The sequence below is a fragment of the Meriones unguiculatus genome, chromosome 12 (assembly GCF_030254825.1).
Source record: "Meriones unguiculatus strain TT.TT164.6M chromosome 12, Bangor_MerUng_6.1, whole genome shotgun sequence".
Taxonomy (NCBI): domain Eukaryota; kingdom Metazoa; phylum Chordata; class Mammalia; order Rodentia; family Muridae; genus Meriones; species Meriones unguiculatus.
Genome location: NC_083360.1, coordinates 485,407 through 501,796, shown reverse-complemented (window position 1 = coordinate 501,796; position 16,390 = coordinate 485,407). Strand labels below are relative to the sequence as shown.

Sequence of the window (16,390 nt, the reverse complement as noted above, 5' to 3'; positions counted from 1 at the left end):
GGTGGAAAAGTGAGGCATTAGAGCACTTCCTGTTACATCACTAGTGTTCTCATGCTCACAACGGGAAGACGGCGACAGTGTCATGGAATAACTGTAACAAATACTGGGTCAGCAGGTAGACTGAAGAAAGATAGATGTGGTACATGCCTAAAATCCCAGAAGCTTGAAAATAAAGACGAGGAGTTCAAGGTCAGTCTACACAGCAAGTTAGAGGCCACTCTGGACTAAATGGGAAAAGGAATGAGTAAGGAGGAGAACGGAAAGGGGGAGGGGGTAAAAGGAGAGGAGAAAGGAAAAGAGAAGGGGAAGGGAAAGGGGAAAAAAGAAGGAAAGGGAAAGGGGAGGGAAGGAGGTGGGGAGGGAAAGTAAAGAAAAAAATGATATACAAAGAGCCTCACCCTCCATCGCCTCCTGTCTGCCCTCAGGCTCATCTGCCATCCATCAAAATATTTGCATTTGTACATCACTGTCCTCTTGCTGTTTCACTCAACTTGAAGCCAAGATAAAACTACGACTGGGCACTGTGGCAAAGCCTCTAATCCTAGCACTCAGGGAGGCAGAGGCAGGCAGATCACTGTGAGTTCGAGGCCAGAGAAACCCTGTCTCAAAAAACCACACACACACACAAAGTATCTAGATAGAGAGATACTATGCACGTAAACACACACGCACACGCACACACTGTAGCATGGAACCATGTACTCTTCTCTGGAAAGCACAAGCCAAAAGGCAGCAAACATTTAGGAAGGAGGAACAAACTGTCGAAAGCAAGCAGAACACCCCTCAAGCACTACTAAGACAGTGCATCTTACCTTGGGATCCAGCCTGGAAAAGGGACTGGCCTTGCCACCCCAGCTGCTAACTTCCATGATGTTCTCAAAGTCTTCTTTCATCAAGTAGTACGTGTCCATAAGTGTGACAACATGCTGAACTCCCTCTACCCCTTGTGAGGTCAAGGGTCGTACAAGTGCGTCTCTGATGTGTGACAGGTAATCCATGTTCACCGTCCTTTTGCTGGAGTAAGTTCTGAAACAGAAGGACACAAATCTTTACTTTTAAACCATGTCAATGGCGCCCTATCTTCAACTCCCCACGTTAGATTATCACCACCAGTGAATCAGGCCTGTTCAAGGCTGCTAACTTTTTTACACGTAATTATTTATAGCATGTGAAGCTATTTCATGGTCCTCAGGAGCTTAGCAGCTGGGTGGCTCAGTGGGTTAGGGCACCTGCCGTGCAAGCTTAACGACCTGAGCGGGATGTCTGTCCTGCAGTGCAAGGGGAGGAGCACTCTCCCCTCTGACTGCCACAGCACTCTAGTAATGCAGATGCACACACACACTAACAGTTCTTCCACCGGCAGAACACTGATTTCAAAAGGAGTCACTGAAGAATCAATGTACTGAAATACCATGAAAGGTTTTTAGCCAGGTATGGTGGTGCATGCCTTTAATCCCAGTTCTCTGGAAGAAGAGGCAGGAAAACCTGTTAGTTCAAGACTAATGTGGTCTACATAGAGAGCTCCAGGCCATACAAGATTACAGTGAAAATGTCTCAAAACAACAAACAAAAAAGATGATTTTTAATTTCAATAAGCACTGTAACTTAGCCAATAAGTCAGAACGTATAAATTGCATCTGCACTTCTATGCATCCGCCCTAAATTGCTGATCTAAACATTCAATGGGGCACCTAGCACTCCTCCCACTGTGCTAAAAAGCCATTCTCGTCTCTGCTCTGTGACTAGAAAGCAAACACGGTTCTACTTCCATCTTACTCTAACACCCCAAAAATGATGTCTTGTCCTCACCTTTACCACAGCTACATTGATACATCATTCCCAAAATACTAAAGGCATCAGGGATAGCAGTGAGATTCCCTTTGTTATGTGCCACTCCTGCAGGAGTGAGTATTTAACACCTTTGCCTCTGGCTGTGATAGACAAAACTGTACATAATGCCTCCCTTGGACTTCCTCATGCCTAGCCTCTGAACCTTCCTGTCTAAGGCAGGGTTTTCCAAAAAAGTCCTTCAGAGAATGTGCCATCCAGAGGAAGCAAGAAACAAGCCCTGGGATGTTGAGAACTACTAGAACCTCAAGAATTAACTTTCTGGTGGCACAGCCCTCTAATCACAGTACTCCCGGGGCAGCGGCAGGCAAATCTCTTAAGTTCATGGCCAGCCTGGTCTACATAGCAAGTCCCAAGCCAGCCAGGGCTATTCAGAGACCCTGCCTCAAAATGAATGAATGAATGAATGAATGAATGAATGAATGAATGACTTTTTCTTTCCTAAATATTGTCACTCCCTTAAAAATAACTGAGCAAATAATATTTGTAATGCCACACTCTAAATTTTCACAACTAATTCTGGCTTCAAGCCTGACAATTTTATGTCCGGGAACTTTAAGCTTAAAGACCACAAGCAGGATGTGGAAGTAACACAGAGCAGGCCCAACACAGCCTGGTGGCTCCTCCATCTCCCATGCCACAGAGCAGCACCTTCATACCTCAAACATGGCAGCATCCATTTTATAAGGACCCCTCACCTAGATAACCCCTCAGAGAGACAATAAATTTGTGGTGTTTTACGCCATTCTGTTATAGCAGCAGCAGCAGCAGCAGCAGCAGCAGCAGAAAACGAAAGGTGGAATAAAAGACTGCTGCCAAGAGCTAGGAAGAGGGACTTTAGGGGAACTGGAATTTGACAGGACAGGAACTGCTTCAATAATTCCCAGTGACCAAGGTGGATCTGGAACAAAGGGTAACATTCTGGGGCCCAGAAATGGAAACAGGATTCTTAATAACCTTCATGGTTATAAGTAGATCCTTTACATTTTAAAAATTGTTGGGGATTGGTCTAATGCTTCTATTTTGATGCTAATTACTGGCCCTCAAGATCTGGCTATTACCCAGATACCCCTATCCTTTAATGTGTAAACCTGCCGGCATTATTCCTAATTGGTTAGCTAAAAGCTTAAAACCTGGACAGGGCAGAATGGGGTAGGTGTGACTAAGGTTCCTGGGCTTTGGGAACAGGAGAGTCATGGGAGACAGATGGACAGGAAGAGATGGAAGGGGAAGGAACCATGTGGGCTGGGAGGACAGACTTCAATAATGGCATGGAAAGGCTCAGATGAAGTATACAAGCAAGTATTTATAAGATTATGGATGGAAGGTAGCTCAGGTAAGAATGATTAAGGCAAATAGCATTGGATGGGGGCTGGGGGATAGATGGTGAGGTTATTGAGACAGCCTAAGTAAAATACCTGACCAGCCCAAGTTAAATAAGGCAATTATAAAATTTAGAAGGTGTCTGTGTCTTATTAATTGTAATAGTGGATTAAATAATAACACCTCAATAATTATAGGGCTAATAATAAACATATAGCCCAACACCATATTATTTGCCAACAACAAAAAATTTATAAACTTTAAAAACTCAAGTACTTTCGAACTCCTTTAAACACTTGCAAGTGGATTCACTTTCATTATCCAAATGGTGGCCCCCTGTTAATGCCAACCTATGTTCCCTACCTCAGGTGACTAGGTCATCCTTCTAGTAAAAGAGGCAAAAACTAACTCATTTCTTTATGAACATTTCATTTTTAATATTAAATATTCTGAAGCAGCAAAGTTATTCCAGTAAAAACAGACATACTGCCAGTAACAACAAGTAACAGATTTCCGATGTATACACTTTAAAATGTAGCAATCTCAAAGCACAAGACCACTTCCATCTGGCTATTTCTAAACCTTCATGCTGATAACAGAAGACAGAACTCAGGACAAGCGGCAGGAACTTATCCAGGATCATTTAGCTAATGAGCAACAAAGCCAAAACTAAAACAACCATCCTTCAAGCACATGCTATCTTTTCGGGGTAAAGGTTAATGCACCTACCTACAAAATGACAGGAGGGCACTAATTCTGCTTACCTCAGACTCATGTGCAAGGCTAAGTCCTGAACAATCCGATCATGTTTGCCTGTAGAGGAGTGTTTGCCCAGCCAGCTCGGGAAGGTAGGAAACTGGGTCATATAGCCCCTCATCAATTCTCCAGGAAGAACACTGGCATAAATGGCCTGAGAGGGGAAAGAAAAAAAAAGTCCAGAATTTAATTTGGTAAAGCTGTTTCTATAGCAGCTTTTCACCCCCACTGTGAGGTATAAAGATGGTAGAAACTTAATCGAACTGTAGCATTTGAAGGTGGAGTTACTACAAAGTTTTGGATTAAAGAGGGCCATTACAATGGAGCTCTCCTAAGTGAATGTCAGATGCCTTGTGAGAGGAAAAGAGATCAAAAGCATACACACACACAAATGCACGCATCCACCTCCTGCCATGTGATGCCTTGTGCCACCACAGCACTCTGTAAGCAAGCCACCAGACCCAGGCTCCTCATCTCCTGAAACTGTGAGCTCAATAAACTTCTGTTCTTTTCTGCACTAAGGCAGTTGAAAATGGAGCAGCAGTCTATGGATGAAGTGATGACCTAACTCTGACTACAGTGCACTCCCTGTCCTAATTACAGGTACAGGAAACTTCTCTCATAGAACATAACAGAACAGCAAATGGGAAGACAGATGGTTTCAGTAAAGCCCTTGTCACTCAAGCATGAGGACCTGAGTTAGATCCCAACAGCCATGTGAAAAACCAGGCATTATAATGCACGCTTGTAACTGAGGAAGAGACAAGAAGATCCTTGGGACTCAATACCAGCCACCCTAGCCTAATCAAGTTCCAGGCCATCAGGAGACTGTCTCTATTACCTTGGGGCTGAAGAGCTAGCTCAGCCATTAAGAACATGAGCATTCACACTGGGCAGCTCCTAGCTCCCTCTAACACGACTTTCAAGAAGATTCAATGCATCTGCCTCCATGTGTACCTGCATTTATACTTTAATAAGTAAAAAGACAGATATAAATACATATATAGATGGGGGCGAGGGGCTACAGGGAGTTAAGAGTGCTTACTATTCTTCCAGAGGACACAAGTTCAGTTCCCAGAACAACTGGTTGTGTGGGTCACAACCACCTCTAACTCCAGCTCCAGAGGAGTCCATGCCCTCTTCTGACTTCCATGCACCTATCCACATACAGACAGCATACATTTACATACAGACACAGACAGACACACACACACACACACAGGTGCATGTATACACAGACACACACACACATACTTTAAAAAAAAAAAAAAGCTAGGCATGGCAGTGCACACCTTTAATCCCAGCCCTTAAAAGGCAGAGGCAGACAGATCCCTCTGAAGAGAGACTGGTCTAGATAGAGTTCCAGGCCAGTCAAGGCTACACAGTAAGACCCTGATCAAAACACCAATCAAACAAATAAAAACCCAGGTAAACAGCTCCTGATAAATAACACCCAAGGTTGACCTCTGACCTCTGCACACATATGAATGCACATACATATGCCAGTGTACAGAGGTGACATAGGTGGAGTAAAGAAAAAGGGAGAGGAAATGAACATACAAAAAGACTGCAATTAACACTGCTCTAAAACTGTCTCAGAGGTTATCTTGAGGCCTTGACCAACCAACCTCAGGGTACCTGTCATTTCCCAGATACCAATATCACAGCACAGAATAATTTGAGGAATGTGGTTCTTTTTAAAGTAACAAGTGTTTGCACAGAAGGACTAGACAGATTAAACTACCATTCAAGGAAGGGGCAAAAAAAAGGGGGGGGTATCTTTAGATGTCTTTTTTTGGCCAGTATTTTCTCTTTAAGGTTTTTATTATACTTTCCATAAATGTTGTATCCTACTTTATTCTATTATTTTCTCACAATACATCAGATCATCTCTATAAATTGTTTTAAATATAGAAATACTTCATCCAGAGGACTTCGTATCATTAGCCATCCTCACGTAGGATGGGACGCGAGAGCTTTCTGCAGTGTTTTCCTATCAACACTAATGCTTCGGGAAACTTTGGGGTGGAGGTGGGGGCAAGACAGGGTTTCTCTGTGCAGCCCCGGCTGTCCTGGAATCTGCTTTGTAAACCAGGCTGGCCTCAAACTCAGAGATCTGCCTGTGTCTGCCTCCCAAGTGTTAGTATTTAAGGAATGTACTACCACTGCAAGACTGTCTCAAAAACAAACAAACAAAAAGAAAAAGAAAAAAAAAAACACCAAGGAGGCACACTTTCTGAAAATCTCTGTTACTCAAACCAACAATGCTGCTAAACGATACGGAGTTCAAAGCTATGTGCACAGGCCAGTGGGGGAGCGCTGCCATACACAAGGCGGCTCTGGGTTCCACCTGTAGTCTGTGCACCCACACATAAATATACCACAGAGTTTAAATAAGGATACTCTTCACCTTTAATCCCAGCCCTTGGGAGGCAGAGGCAAGCGGATGTCTGAGTTCAAGGCCAGCCTCGTCCACAGAATGATTTCCATGACAGCAAGGGATACACAGAGAGACCACATATATACATATGTGTGTGTGTATGAAAAAAAAAACAAAAAGCCATAACTACAGGAAGTGCAAGAATCTTTCTTCTTCAGCTAAAGCAGCCCCCACACTTACCTGTGTGGGCAGAAGACTCCAGTTTTGCTTGCTCCGGATCTGACTGTCCACTAAGTCACCATCACATATGCTATCTGCTGCCCGGCTTAAAAGCATCAAATGCTTTTTCATGTCACCCCTGCAGAGAAGAGGCAGTCTGGGTTATACCACCATCTACTCCTAGCTGCCCCTGCACAAGAACTTGGCCTCTGGTGTGATAGGGTTCTAATCCTGCCCCTCACTGCTCTCAATGCTCACCCTGCAGCCACAGGCTTCACATGAAGGTAGTTTTCCTGGACAAAGAGGGGTGCTATGGAATAGTCATGGAAAAAAAGATCCGATTTGTCCATCAGTGACATGTGTGCAGTCTCCTCTCCAGCTGCAAACACTTTGCGGGCAACATCAAACGGGCCCTGCCAAGAAAGGGCACAAAATGACTGAATGACCAAAACCTAATATTGGTGAAGAAGTGAAGCAAAAGGAACCTTCACTCCCTGCTGAGAAGAATAACACAAAATTTAGGGGTCATAAATGAACTAAAAGTACATTTACACAATATCCTGCACCGAGTTTATAGCCCCTTTATCACAACTGGAAGTACTGTGACATCCTTCATTAAATGAGTCGTAAATACACTGATAAACCTCAGGCCTTGGACTCCACAATTTTAATGAAAAGTATCATCCAGGAATGCTGGAACACACTAGTAATCCTAGCAGTTGGGAGATGCAGTTCAAGGCCAGCCTCAGCTACATAATGAGCCAGCCCAACTGAGCTACCAGCAATGCAATCTCAAAAGAACAAAAAAAAAAAAAAAAAAGGAAAGTCCATTAAAAGACATGATGGAGTCTTTAATATACACAAATGTACTCTGCTGTGGAAAAAAGCCAATCTCCAAAGGCTATAAGCTATCTGATTCCTACTACATGACACCCAGGGAAAGGGAAACAAGGGAGATGGAAAAGTGGCGGGTTTGAAGGGCTAAAGAGAAAGGAGGGTGGGGAGACTAGGCACAGTGAAACTACCCTACAGGAATCGCAATGGTGGACACACAGCACTGTCCACTCGATCTTCATGCACAGCAAGCATGAACCTTGGTAAACTATGAGTGGGAAGAAAAGCTGTGTCCAGTGTAGATTCACTAACCAAAACTCTGGTACAGGATGATTCACTAACCAAAACAGGCGGTGCACACTGGGGTATAACACAAGTTTGGGTTTCTCTAAAAGCTCAGTTATGTAAATATGTTTTTGTTTTAATCCCAAGTGTGGGATTTTAGTTTGTCCACAGTTGATAACTGCCCTGTGCAGGGGGCATGGTCTCTGCCAGAGGGAGATAGTTTAATTCTGAGACCCTGGAGATGGCATAAATGCCAAAGCCCCAAGAGAGAAGGGGCCCACAATACCAAGACGAAGGCTGTGGCTGCTCCCCTGCTGCTCCCAGTTACTGCTGAGGCTGTCTGAAAAGTTGAAGACACCCTAAAAGGAAGATTGAACTTGCCCCCAAAGAACTGTCTCTAACCAGCAGGAAGCAGCTAAGAGAACTACGACCCCTCTTCCACTAACCTTCTTTGTCTCCTACCTGGTGTTGGGGTGTTAGAAGGGACTGGAGTGGAGAAGGGAGGTAGAGGCATAAGAAACCCAAATAAAATAGCTTTAAAAAGTACAACACTGGGTAACATATGTGGAAAATCTATGCCTTCCACTCAATTTTGCCACAAACTTCAAAAACTAAAGTTTTTAATTTCTGGCTGATATATTTGATTAAAATTGTTGAGCCCAAGGCCTGAGCTTATCAGTGTACTCACCTTTCAAATCCCGGAGGATGTCTTACTGCTTCCAGATTCTGGCAGCTATGATACAGGCGCTATAAACTCTGTGCAGGGTTTTGTGTAAACAAACTTTTAGTTCATCTGGAACCCCCAAAGTGTTGTGTCATTTCAAAAACTAAAGTTTTTAATTGTTAAAGTTACATAATTTCTTTCTTTAAAAAAAAAATAAATAAACCTAACAAATCATCACTCTACCTATCACTTCTGAGAGTAAAACAGAGTCCAGGCAAGTGATAGACACCGCTAGCTTTGGAGATTACACTAAACCACTTGAAATACACAATTCCCAATAATACAAATCCATGTAGGCCATAAATGCATGCAGAAGGTACACTGGAAAAGCCACTCTGAGTGATAAAGCATGGGTCCCATTCAAAACATCGCTTTATCAGCATCTGTAAAACCACTGTCTAGAGCTCTGACAAGTCCCTGGCTCCATAGGTACAAGTAAGTATATTATGTCTACAAAGCTAGTGTAAGCAGGACAAGAAACTCCAAGTCGTTGTGGATATAAATATGTTTTTGTTTTAATCCCAGGTGGGGGATATGGGCCTGATTCAGATGGTCCACAGCATCAAACTATTTGCCTTGTGTGGGCTCTGAGAGGAGCTCTTTGCCAGCTACAGATAGTTTAAATCTGAGGACTCTGGAGAGAGAACAAATGCCAGAGCCCAGAGTGTGGAGTAGCTCCGAGAAAGAACAAAGCTGCAGCTGCTTCCCCTGCAGCTCCTGTTGCTGTTGATGCAGTGAGACAAGAAGTTGGAGATCTCCTGAAACAAGGATTGGACTGGCTCCAAGGAACCCTAAGACCCTAACCAGCAGGAAGCAGCTAAGAGAACTGTGCCCCCTTTCCCACTAACCCTTTCTCTCTCCTACCTGTTGTTGGGGAATTGGAAGGGACTAAGGTAGAGTAGGGAGAAAGAGGTATAAGAAATGTAAATGAAAGGGTTTTTTAAAAGTACACCAACACCAACTTCACAACATAACTTAAAAAATGAAAAGATGGAAACTTATTTTACCAGTCTGATATCCTTCTTGGCCCTCTGAGAATCGGCCTTGGCTTGGTCATAGGTTAGTGCCTTACTCTGTACACAGCACATACTCAGATTGTGTAAAACCTACAAGAAGCATAAACAAGTCAAAGCCAGGGTGAGAAAGGGCTGCTATTCTCCTACCCAGTGCAAGTCTGAAGAGTGGGAGGCAAAAGTACTAACAACTGTCAAGAGCTGGAGAGATGGCTCAGCAGTTAAGAGCACTGGCTGCCCTGCCCACATCCACATGGCAGATCACAACCAGCTATAACACCAGCTCCAGAGAATCTGATGCCCTCTTTTAGCCTCTGCCAATGCTAGACACACAGTGGTGCACAGACATAAACGCAGGCAAAATACCATACACATAAAATAGTAAAATTAAACTTAGAAAAGTAACAACTGCCCCATAATGTAGATCTAACTCACCTGTCTGATATCTTGATTAGCTCCCAAAATTATTTCATTCATAGCTGGAGGGGGGATCTTTAAACCCTCCTTAAATGCAATAGACAGCATTGCACTCTGAAATTGACAAGCAAAAGAATTGTTACTGAAATTCTGTTTTCTACTCAAAGCATTTACAATTCCATAAAAATATTCACAAAATACTTTTAAAAATTGACCCTTGAGCCAGGCAGTGGTGGTGCACACTTTTATTACCAGCACTCTGGAGGCAGAAGCAGGCAGATCTCTGTGAGTTCAGGACTGGCCTGGTGTACAGAGAGAGTTCCACAACAGCCAGGGCTACACAGAGAAACCCTGTCTGGAAAAAAACAAAGCCGAACAAAAAAGCTGACCCTTGGGTTTTCAATTAGCAACATCATACCTTGGATGAACATCACTGGCTACAACACTGAGGCTGCCTAAGTTAAAATCAACCTTTATATAAATACAATGATGCAGGGCTGGAGAGACGGCTCAGAGGTTAAGAGCACTGTCTGCTCCTCCAGAGGTCCTGTACATGCACACACATGCACAGGGTCTTAATACATAGTACATGTATAGAAGTGAATACTTCAAACAAATCAATATTTAAAACTGTTATGGACTAGTGTGCAAGCTAGTTTTATGCCAACCTGACAAGCTAGTCCAGAGAAAACGTTGACTGAGAAAACGCCTCCGTAAGATCAGGCTCCAAGCAAGCTTGTAGGGCATTTTCTCAATTATTGCTCAACTGAAACAAGACCAGGCCATTGTGGGTGGGGCCATCCCTGAGCTGGTAGTCCTGGGCTCTGTAAGAAGGCAGGCTGAGCAAGCCCGTAAGCAGCGCCTTCCATGGCCTCTGCATCAGCTCCTGCCCCCAGGTTCCTGCCCTGCTTGAGCCCCTGATTTCCTTCGATGGTGAATAATGATGTAAAAATATAAGCCAGTTAAACCTTTCCTCTCCAAGTTGCTTTTGGTCATGGTGTTTCATCACAGAAATAGAAACCCTATGGGGCTGGAGAGATGGCTCAGAGGTTAAGAGCACTGGCTGCTCTTCCTAAGGTACTGAGATCAATTCCCAGCAACCACATGGTGGCTCAGAACCATCTTTAATGAGATCTGGTGCCCTCTTCTGGTGTGCAGGCACACATACTGCAGAATACTATATAATAAACAAACAAACCTTTAAAAAGGAAAAAGGAAAGAAATAGGAATGCTAAGAAAGCAAGATGGCTCAGTGGGTAAAGGCATTTCCCATCATGCCTGATGCCTGAAATTGGTCCCTAGAACCCACATGGTGGAAGAAAATTGACACCCAAAAGATGCTCTCTGACCTCCACATGTATACCCTATTACATATGCATGAGCAGATGCATATATGCTCATGGACATACACACACCAAATGTTCTTAAAATTCTCTTTAATTACAATCATCATACCTTAATCTGTTCAACCCGAGGTCTTTGGAAACGAAGATCAAAACAATAATGAACCAATGAGCGAATTTTGGGGTGATTTCTATCATTGCACATACAAATGATGGGAATTTTAGTATGCTTTATCAGGCCTATAAGTTCCTAAAAGGCAAATTTAGAAAATAAAAATAATTATTTTTAACAAATAACAGACACTATTCAATATATTTTAGTATGATAAAAAACCAACCTCTGAACTGCTACAAATATCCATGCACATAATCCTTACTTTCTTAATCTAAAAAGCAACAGTGAAACAAGAGACGGTGCTGTGTCACCTGAATTCCACCCCTGTCCTCGTTGCCTGCCATGCCATCGACCTCATCCATGATGAGAGCATGCCTTGAGCTCACTGAAGGAGCTGCTCCACCTGCCCATGGGTAAGATGGGACAAAAACACAGTAAAAAGCACTGTTCAAACTGCTAGTCCACAGAAAGTTCTACAACACATTTAAATTTCAAGCTCCAAGAGTTAAGCCATGAAAACAAATTCTCCTGCCCCTTCTGCATTCCCAACTTCTCTTCCCAGCATTTCTCTTAAAAGCCTTTTAGAGGTAGTCAGGACACATTTAAAACCTACATGCATAGGACTCTGTATGTACCCTGTTGTTTTCCTCTTAATAAATTTTGGTCATTGATCCATTTCCATCCATCCATCCATCCATCCATCCATCCATCCATCCATCCATCACACTTTTAAGATTTATTTATGCAGCACTCAGGGAGGCAGAGGTAGGTGTATCTCTGTGAGTTCAAAGCCAGCCTGGTCACAAAGGGTTACACAGCGAAACCCTGTCTCAAAATAATAATAATAATAAAATAAAGATTTATTTATGTATATAGATGTTTTGTCTACACACATATCTGTACACCAGAAGAGGAAATATCCAGCCCCAATAATACTTCTTTTTAATGTAACTTAATAATCTTTAAAAATGTACAATAATTTAATTTATTGAAGTATTAAGATGCTTCCAAGCTTTTACGTCATACTAATATTTAAATATCACTATATGTAAGTATGTATCTACATGTGTGTATGTCTCTGTGTTTGTGTCTATACCGTTCTACACATCAAAGTATAATGACAGCTAAATTCCAAGCACTTGGAATTTCTAGATTAGAAATTGTTTGTGATTTAGACATGAGAAAAAATACCAGACTGCTCAGGAGCTGTATTAAATACTCCCACCAACCACATACATGAAGTAACATGGAGATATAGCTCAGTCAGTACAGTGTCTGCCCTGCAAGCACAGAACCTGAGTTCAAACCCTAAACCACACATCAAAAATCTTGGGTGTGGTAGTGTGCTCCCATCACACACGCGCACAAGCACACAGACATGTGGATCTTTAACTGATACATCTTCATTTCCCCCATGAACTCTGGCCCTTTGGCACCACTAGTCACAACCTAAACTACAATGGGCTCTTCCACAGAGATGACATCTAACTCCAAATGGGCCCTCTCATTCTTCAAAGCTTTCTGAACAAAAATATTGGTAGATTACATACTTACCCCCACAATTACCTCCTCAACCATAAGCCTTATAACCTCATGTGGAGCACTGCATTTCATTTATCTTCCCTACTCCTTTACAGAACTCACCTGTGAACTGTCTAAAATCACACACAAAATGGAAACTATGTGTGTGCTCACATTTTTATCACATTCTCAGAAACCTCTAAGACCAAAGAGGGTAACTAATGCTTCAGATGTTATGTCAAGGGCCTTTCCTGTCTTGATGCTTAACACACTAGTGCTCATTACAGAACACTGAAGTGACTTTTTCTCTTAAACTACATCTATAGCCACAGTTCAGAAAGGGCACATACTTGTATAAAAGCCTTTGATGCTGGTGTTGTTCAGTGATTCAGCAACAATTGCTTTCAAACTGTTCTTACTCCGAGTATCACTTGCATTTAGTTCCACGTAACTGTAGCCCAATTCCTAGTCAAAATATTAAAAATCATTACTATCACAGTACACATGGTGATCCCAAGGTGGGGGGAGAACAGAGGCTCCAAAATTCACATTAAAAAACTGAGTACAAATATTAAGTATGATACTAATGGACAACAAATTTCATATTCCTCACATTCCTCATAGTATTAGAGAACTTAACACAGCATACAGACATACCACACACACACACACACACACACACACACACACACACACACGGAGGTTAGGTCTTAAAACCACAGCTGCTAAGCTGGGTACAACCTGCGTATCAGACGGCCTGCCAGTCAGAGTGCTTGTGTTCAAATAACTCTTACTTAATAATGGCTTTCACCATCATTAATGACCAAAATAATGTTTGGTCATGAAACACCATGACCAAAAAGCAAGTTGGGAGGAAAGAGTTTATTTGGCTTATACTTCCATATCACAGTTCATCACTGAAGGAAGTCCGGAGAGGAATTAAACAGGGCAGGAATCTGGAGGCAGGAGCTGATGCAGAGGTCATGGAGGAGTGCTGCTTACTGGCTTGCTCACCATGGCTTGCTCAGCCTGCTTTCTTACAGAATCCAAAACCACCAGCTCAGGGATAGCACCACCCACAATGGGCTGGGCCCTTGCCCATTGATCACTAATTGAGAAAATGCCTTAGAGCTGGATCTCATGGAGGCATTTCCTCAACTGAGGCTCCTTCTTTTATGTTAAACTGACACAAAACCAGCCAGTACAGTGGCCCTAAAGAGTAAGAGTGGGAATGCAAGGAGGGCACCAGCACACAGACACGGAAGGACAGATGATCTTAGCACAAAGGGCAATGCTGCAGGACACAGAGGAAAAGCATGGCATACACACTACCTGCAGCTATGGTATCTCCTGGGGCCTAGAACACATCCTCCTCCTATAAGGGGAAATGGATGTTTTCATAATAGCCAGTAGGATAACAGGCTTCAAGAGGTTATTTTCTTCAGTTTTTTGAAACAGATTATCTCTATGTGTCCTGGAACTTGTTATGTAAACCAGGCTGGCCTTGAATTCAGAGTCACCTGCTCCCCCAATGCTGGAATTATAGGTGCACACCACCACACCCAGCCAGAAAAACTGTTCTTTTTAAAGCATGACAAACATCACTAGAGCCAAAGAAAATTCTAAAGTTTGACTTTAGAAAAATATACACTGTACGTTTACATAAACCACACACACACACAGGTATCTGAGCAATACAAGGTTTTGCCTATCCAACTGCACTATGGCAGTGCACCCACCTGACACACAAGAGAAGCTGTAGTAGTTTTGCCAACACCTGGAGGGCCAGAGAGCAGTGCTGCTTTGAAACTGGAGCCATCATCTTTGCTGGAAAGTTTGCCAAACTTTGCTGCTAGGGGAAAGAAGTTCCAGACCATTAGCATTCACCATCTTTCAGGTACTCCAGAACAGCAAAAACCATTCGTGAACTTCCCAAAGCACCGAGAATAGAGTTCCAGCCCACTGCACTACCAAAAGCCAACCACACATGTCGTTGGCCTTTAAACCACTGTGCCCATGCAAACCCAGCTTCGTGCCTTTCCCTTGAGGACCCTGAGCACTCTCAGTGGTCTCTCTCTCTCAGGCCTTCAGACGCTGGGACTGGTTGTTCTTCCAGCCCAATGCCACACCCACTTCCCTTCACCTAGCTGCCTGCTATTTGGGCTCCAAGTCCTCTTCCTGACTACACAGCAGAGCTCCCTGTACTTACCTCAACAATAGTACTTGGCACATGCATTTTAACAGCTGATTCAGTCTCCCCCACTCTCTGAGGGCTCCTGAAGGGCCTGCAGAAGTACCACCAGAGCCTAGTACAGAACTTGGGATCTGCATAAGCTCTCACTAAATACTTGCTGACAGGAAACCAAGCATGAGCCTCTGCCCACACATGCAAATGACCATCACATATTGACAGACATACATAAAATGACGAAAGCTGTGCATTCACCATGTTTTTTCTCTTCAGGAGAACTCTTGTGCCAGTCTCTGAGCCAGCGCAGCAGTTTGTTGGCACAGCTCTGGTCACCCTGCTGTCCGATTATATTCCTGAGCGAGGTGGGCCTGTACTTATCCACCCAGAGCAGGCTCTCCACCACACTCCCACTGCTGTGGGCGCTCGTCTCCTCGACTGCCTGCTCCTTGAAGTCCAGGCCCCTCCGAAGCACATTTGCTTCCTTCTTCATTGCTTTTGCAGGACTGTCCTTTTGGGGAGTCAGCTTGCTCTTTTTAGACTCTGACCCCTTCTTGGTTGGACTAATTTTTCTTTTTCCGTGGTCATTTTTTTGGGGTGTTCGCTCCAATTTGGACTTTTCCTTTTTCATCTGAAGAAGAGAAAAAGATGAAGATTTCTACCCTGCCACGCACACCCAGAGGCAAAGTGGCACAGCCAAGTGAGCTACTCCATCTAGGCTGCTCCTGTCACAATGGACCACTGGTGTGTGACTAGTAATAAACATTAACAATATGCACAGCAAGCTAAGAATATAGTGGTCACTTTTAAAATGAAAAGACAGGGTCACAGAGTCAGCAACAACTTGTGTTAAAGCCTCTTGACTATGTAACGCTAATGTCTCCTCAGCACCTGTGTCTACAGAGTCAGCAGCAGTGTCATGTGGTATACATGCACACTACAGTGGTAAAATGAAAGAGCAGAAAAGCTCCTGGGGCACTGGGGATAAACGAAAAGTAACCAAGATCCACCCAATGGAACATAGTTCAATCGTAAAAGGAATGAGTACTAATACATGATAAACTTGGTTTGCCTTGAAGCCATTATAAAAAGTGAAATGGCTAACAACAGAAAGTCACATATAGTATGACTCTACTTACACGAAATGTCCAAAATAAGCAAATCCATAAAACAGTGAGCAGTACAGCAACCATCAGGCAGAGGGTATGACAAGCGACTATGAATAAGTAGAGGATTTCTTTTTGGAGGTAGTGATGTTCGGGATTAGATACAGTAATTGGGTCAACAGGATGGCTCAGTGGGTAAAGGTGCTTGCCAACAAGCCTAAAGACCTGAGTTCAAGCCTCAGAGCCCACATTGTGAAAGGAGAAAAACAACTCAAGCAAGCTGTCCTTTGACCTCCACATGCACACTGTGTGCCCAGA

At 43.3% G+C, this 16,390-nt stretch overlaps 1 protein-coding gene across 6 annotated transcripts in view; it reads right to left on the bottom strand.

Moving 5' to 3' along the window:
• Nucleotides 1-16,390, bottom strand: part of Rfc1 (replication factor C subunit 1) — a 74,235-nt gene that overhangs the window by 3,741 nt on the left and 54,104 nt on the right. For 4 of the 6 annotated variants that reach the window (XM_060365270.1, XM_021640669.2, XM_021640670.2 and 1 more), the window contains exons 13-23: nt 15,225-15,597; nt 14,518-14,630; nt 13,129-13,243; nt 11,569-11,660; nt 11,255-11,392; nt 9,818-9,913; nt 9,377-9,475; nt 6,785-6,939; nt 6,548-6,665; nt 3,936-4,081; nt 813-1,026 (exon numbers count right to left, since the gene is read on the bottom strand). In XM_060365270.1, the coding sequence (XP_060221253.1) occupies nt 813-1,026; nt 3,936-4,081; nt 6,548-6,665; nt 6,785-6,939; nt 9,377-9,475; nt 9,818-9,913; nt 11,255-11,392; nt 11,569-11,660; nt 13,129-13,243; nt 14,518-14,630; nt 15,225-15,597 (1,659 nt within the window). The remainder of the gene's footprint in view (nt 1-812; nt 1,027-3,935; nt 4,082-6,547; nt 6,666-6,784; nt 6,940-9,376; nt 9,476-9,817; nt 9,914-11,254; nt 11,393-11,568; nt 11,661-13,128; nt 13,244-14,517; nt 14,631-15,224; nt 15,598-16,390) is intronic. The other 2 variants (XM_021640672.2, XM_021640673.2) reach the window with 1 other exon arrangement.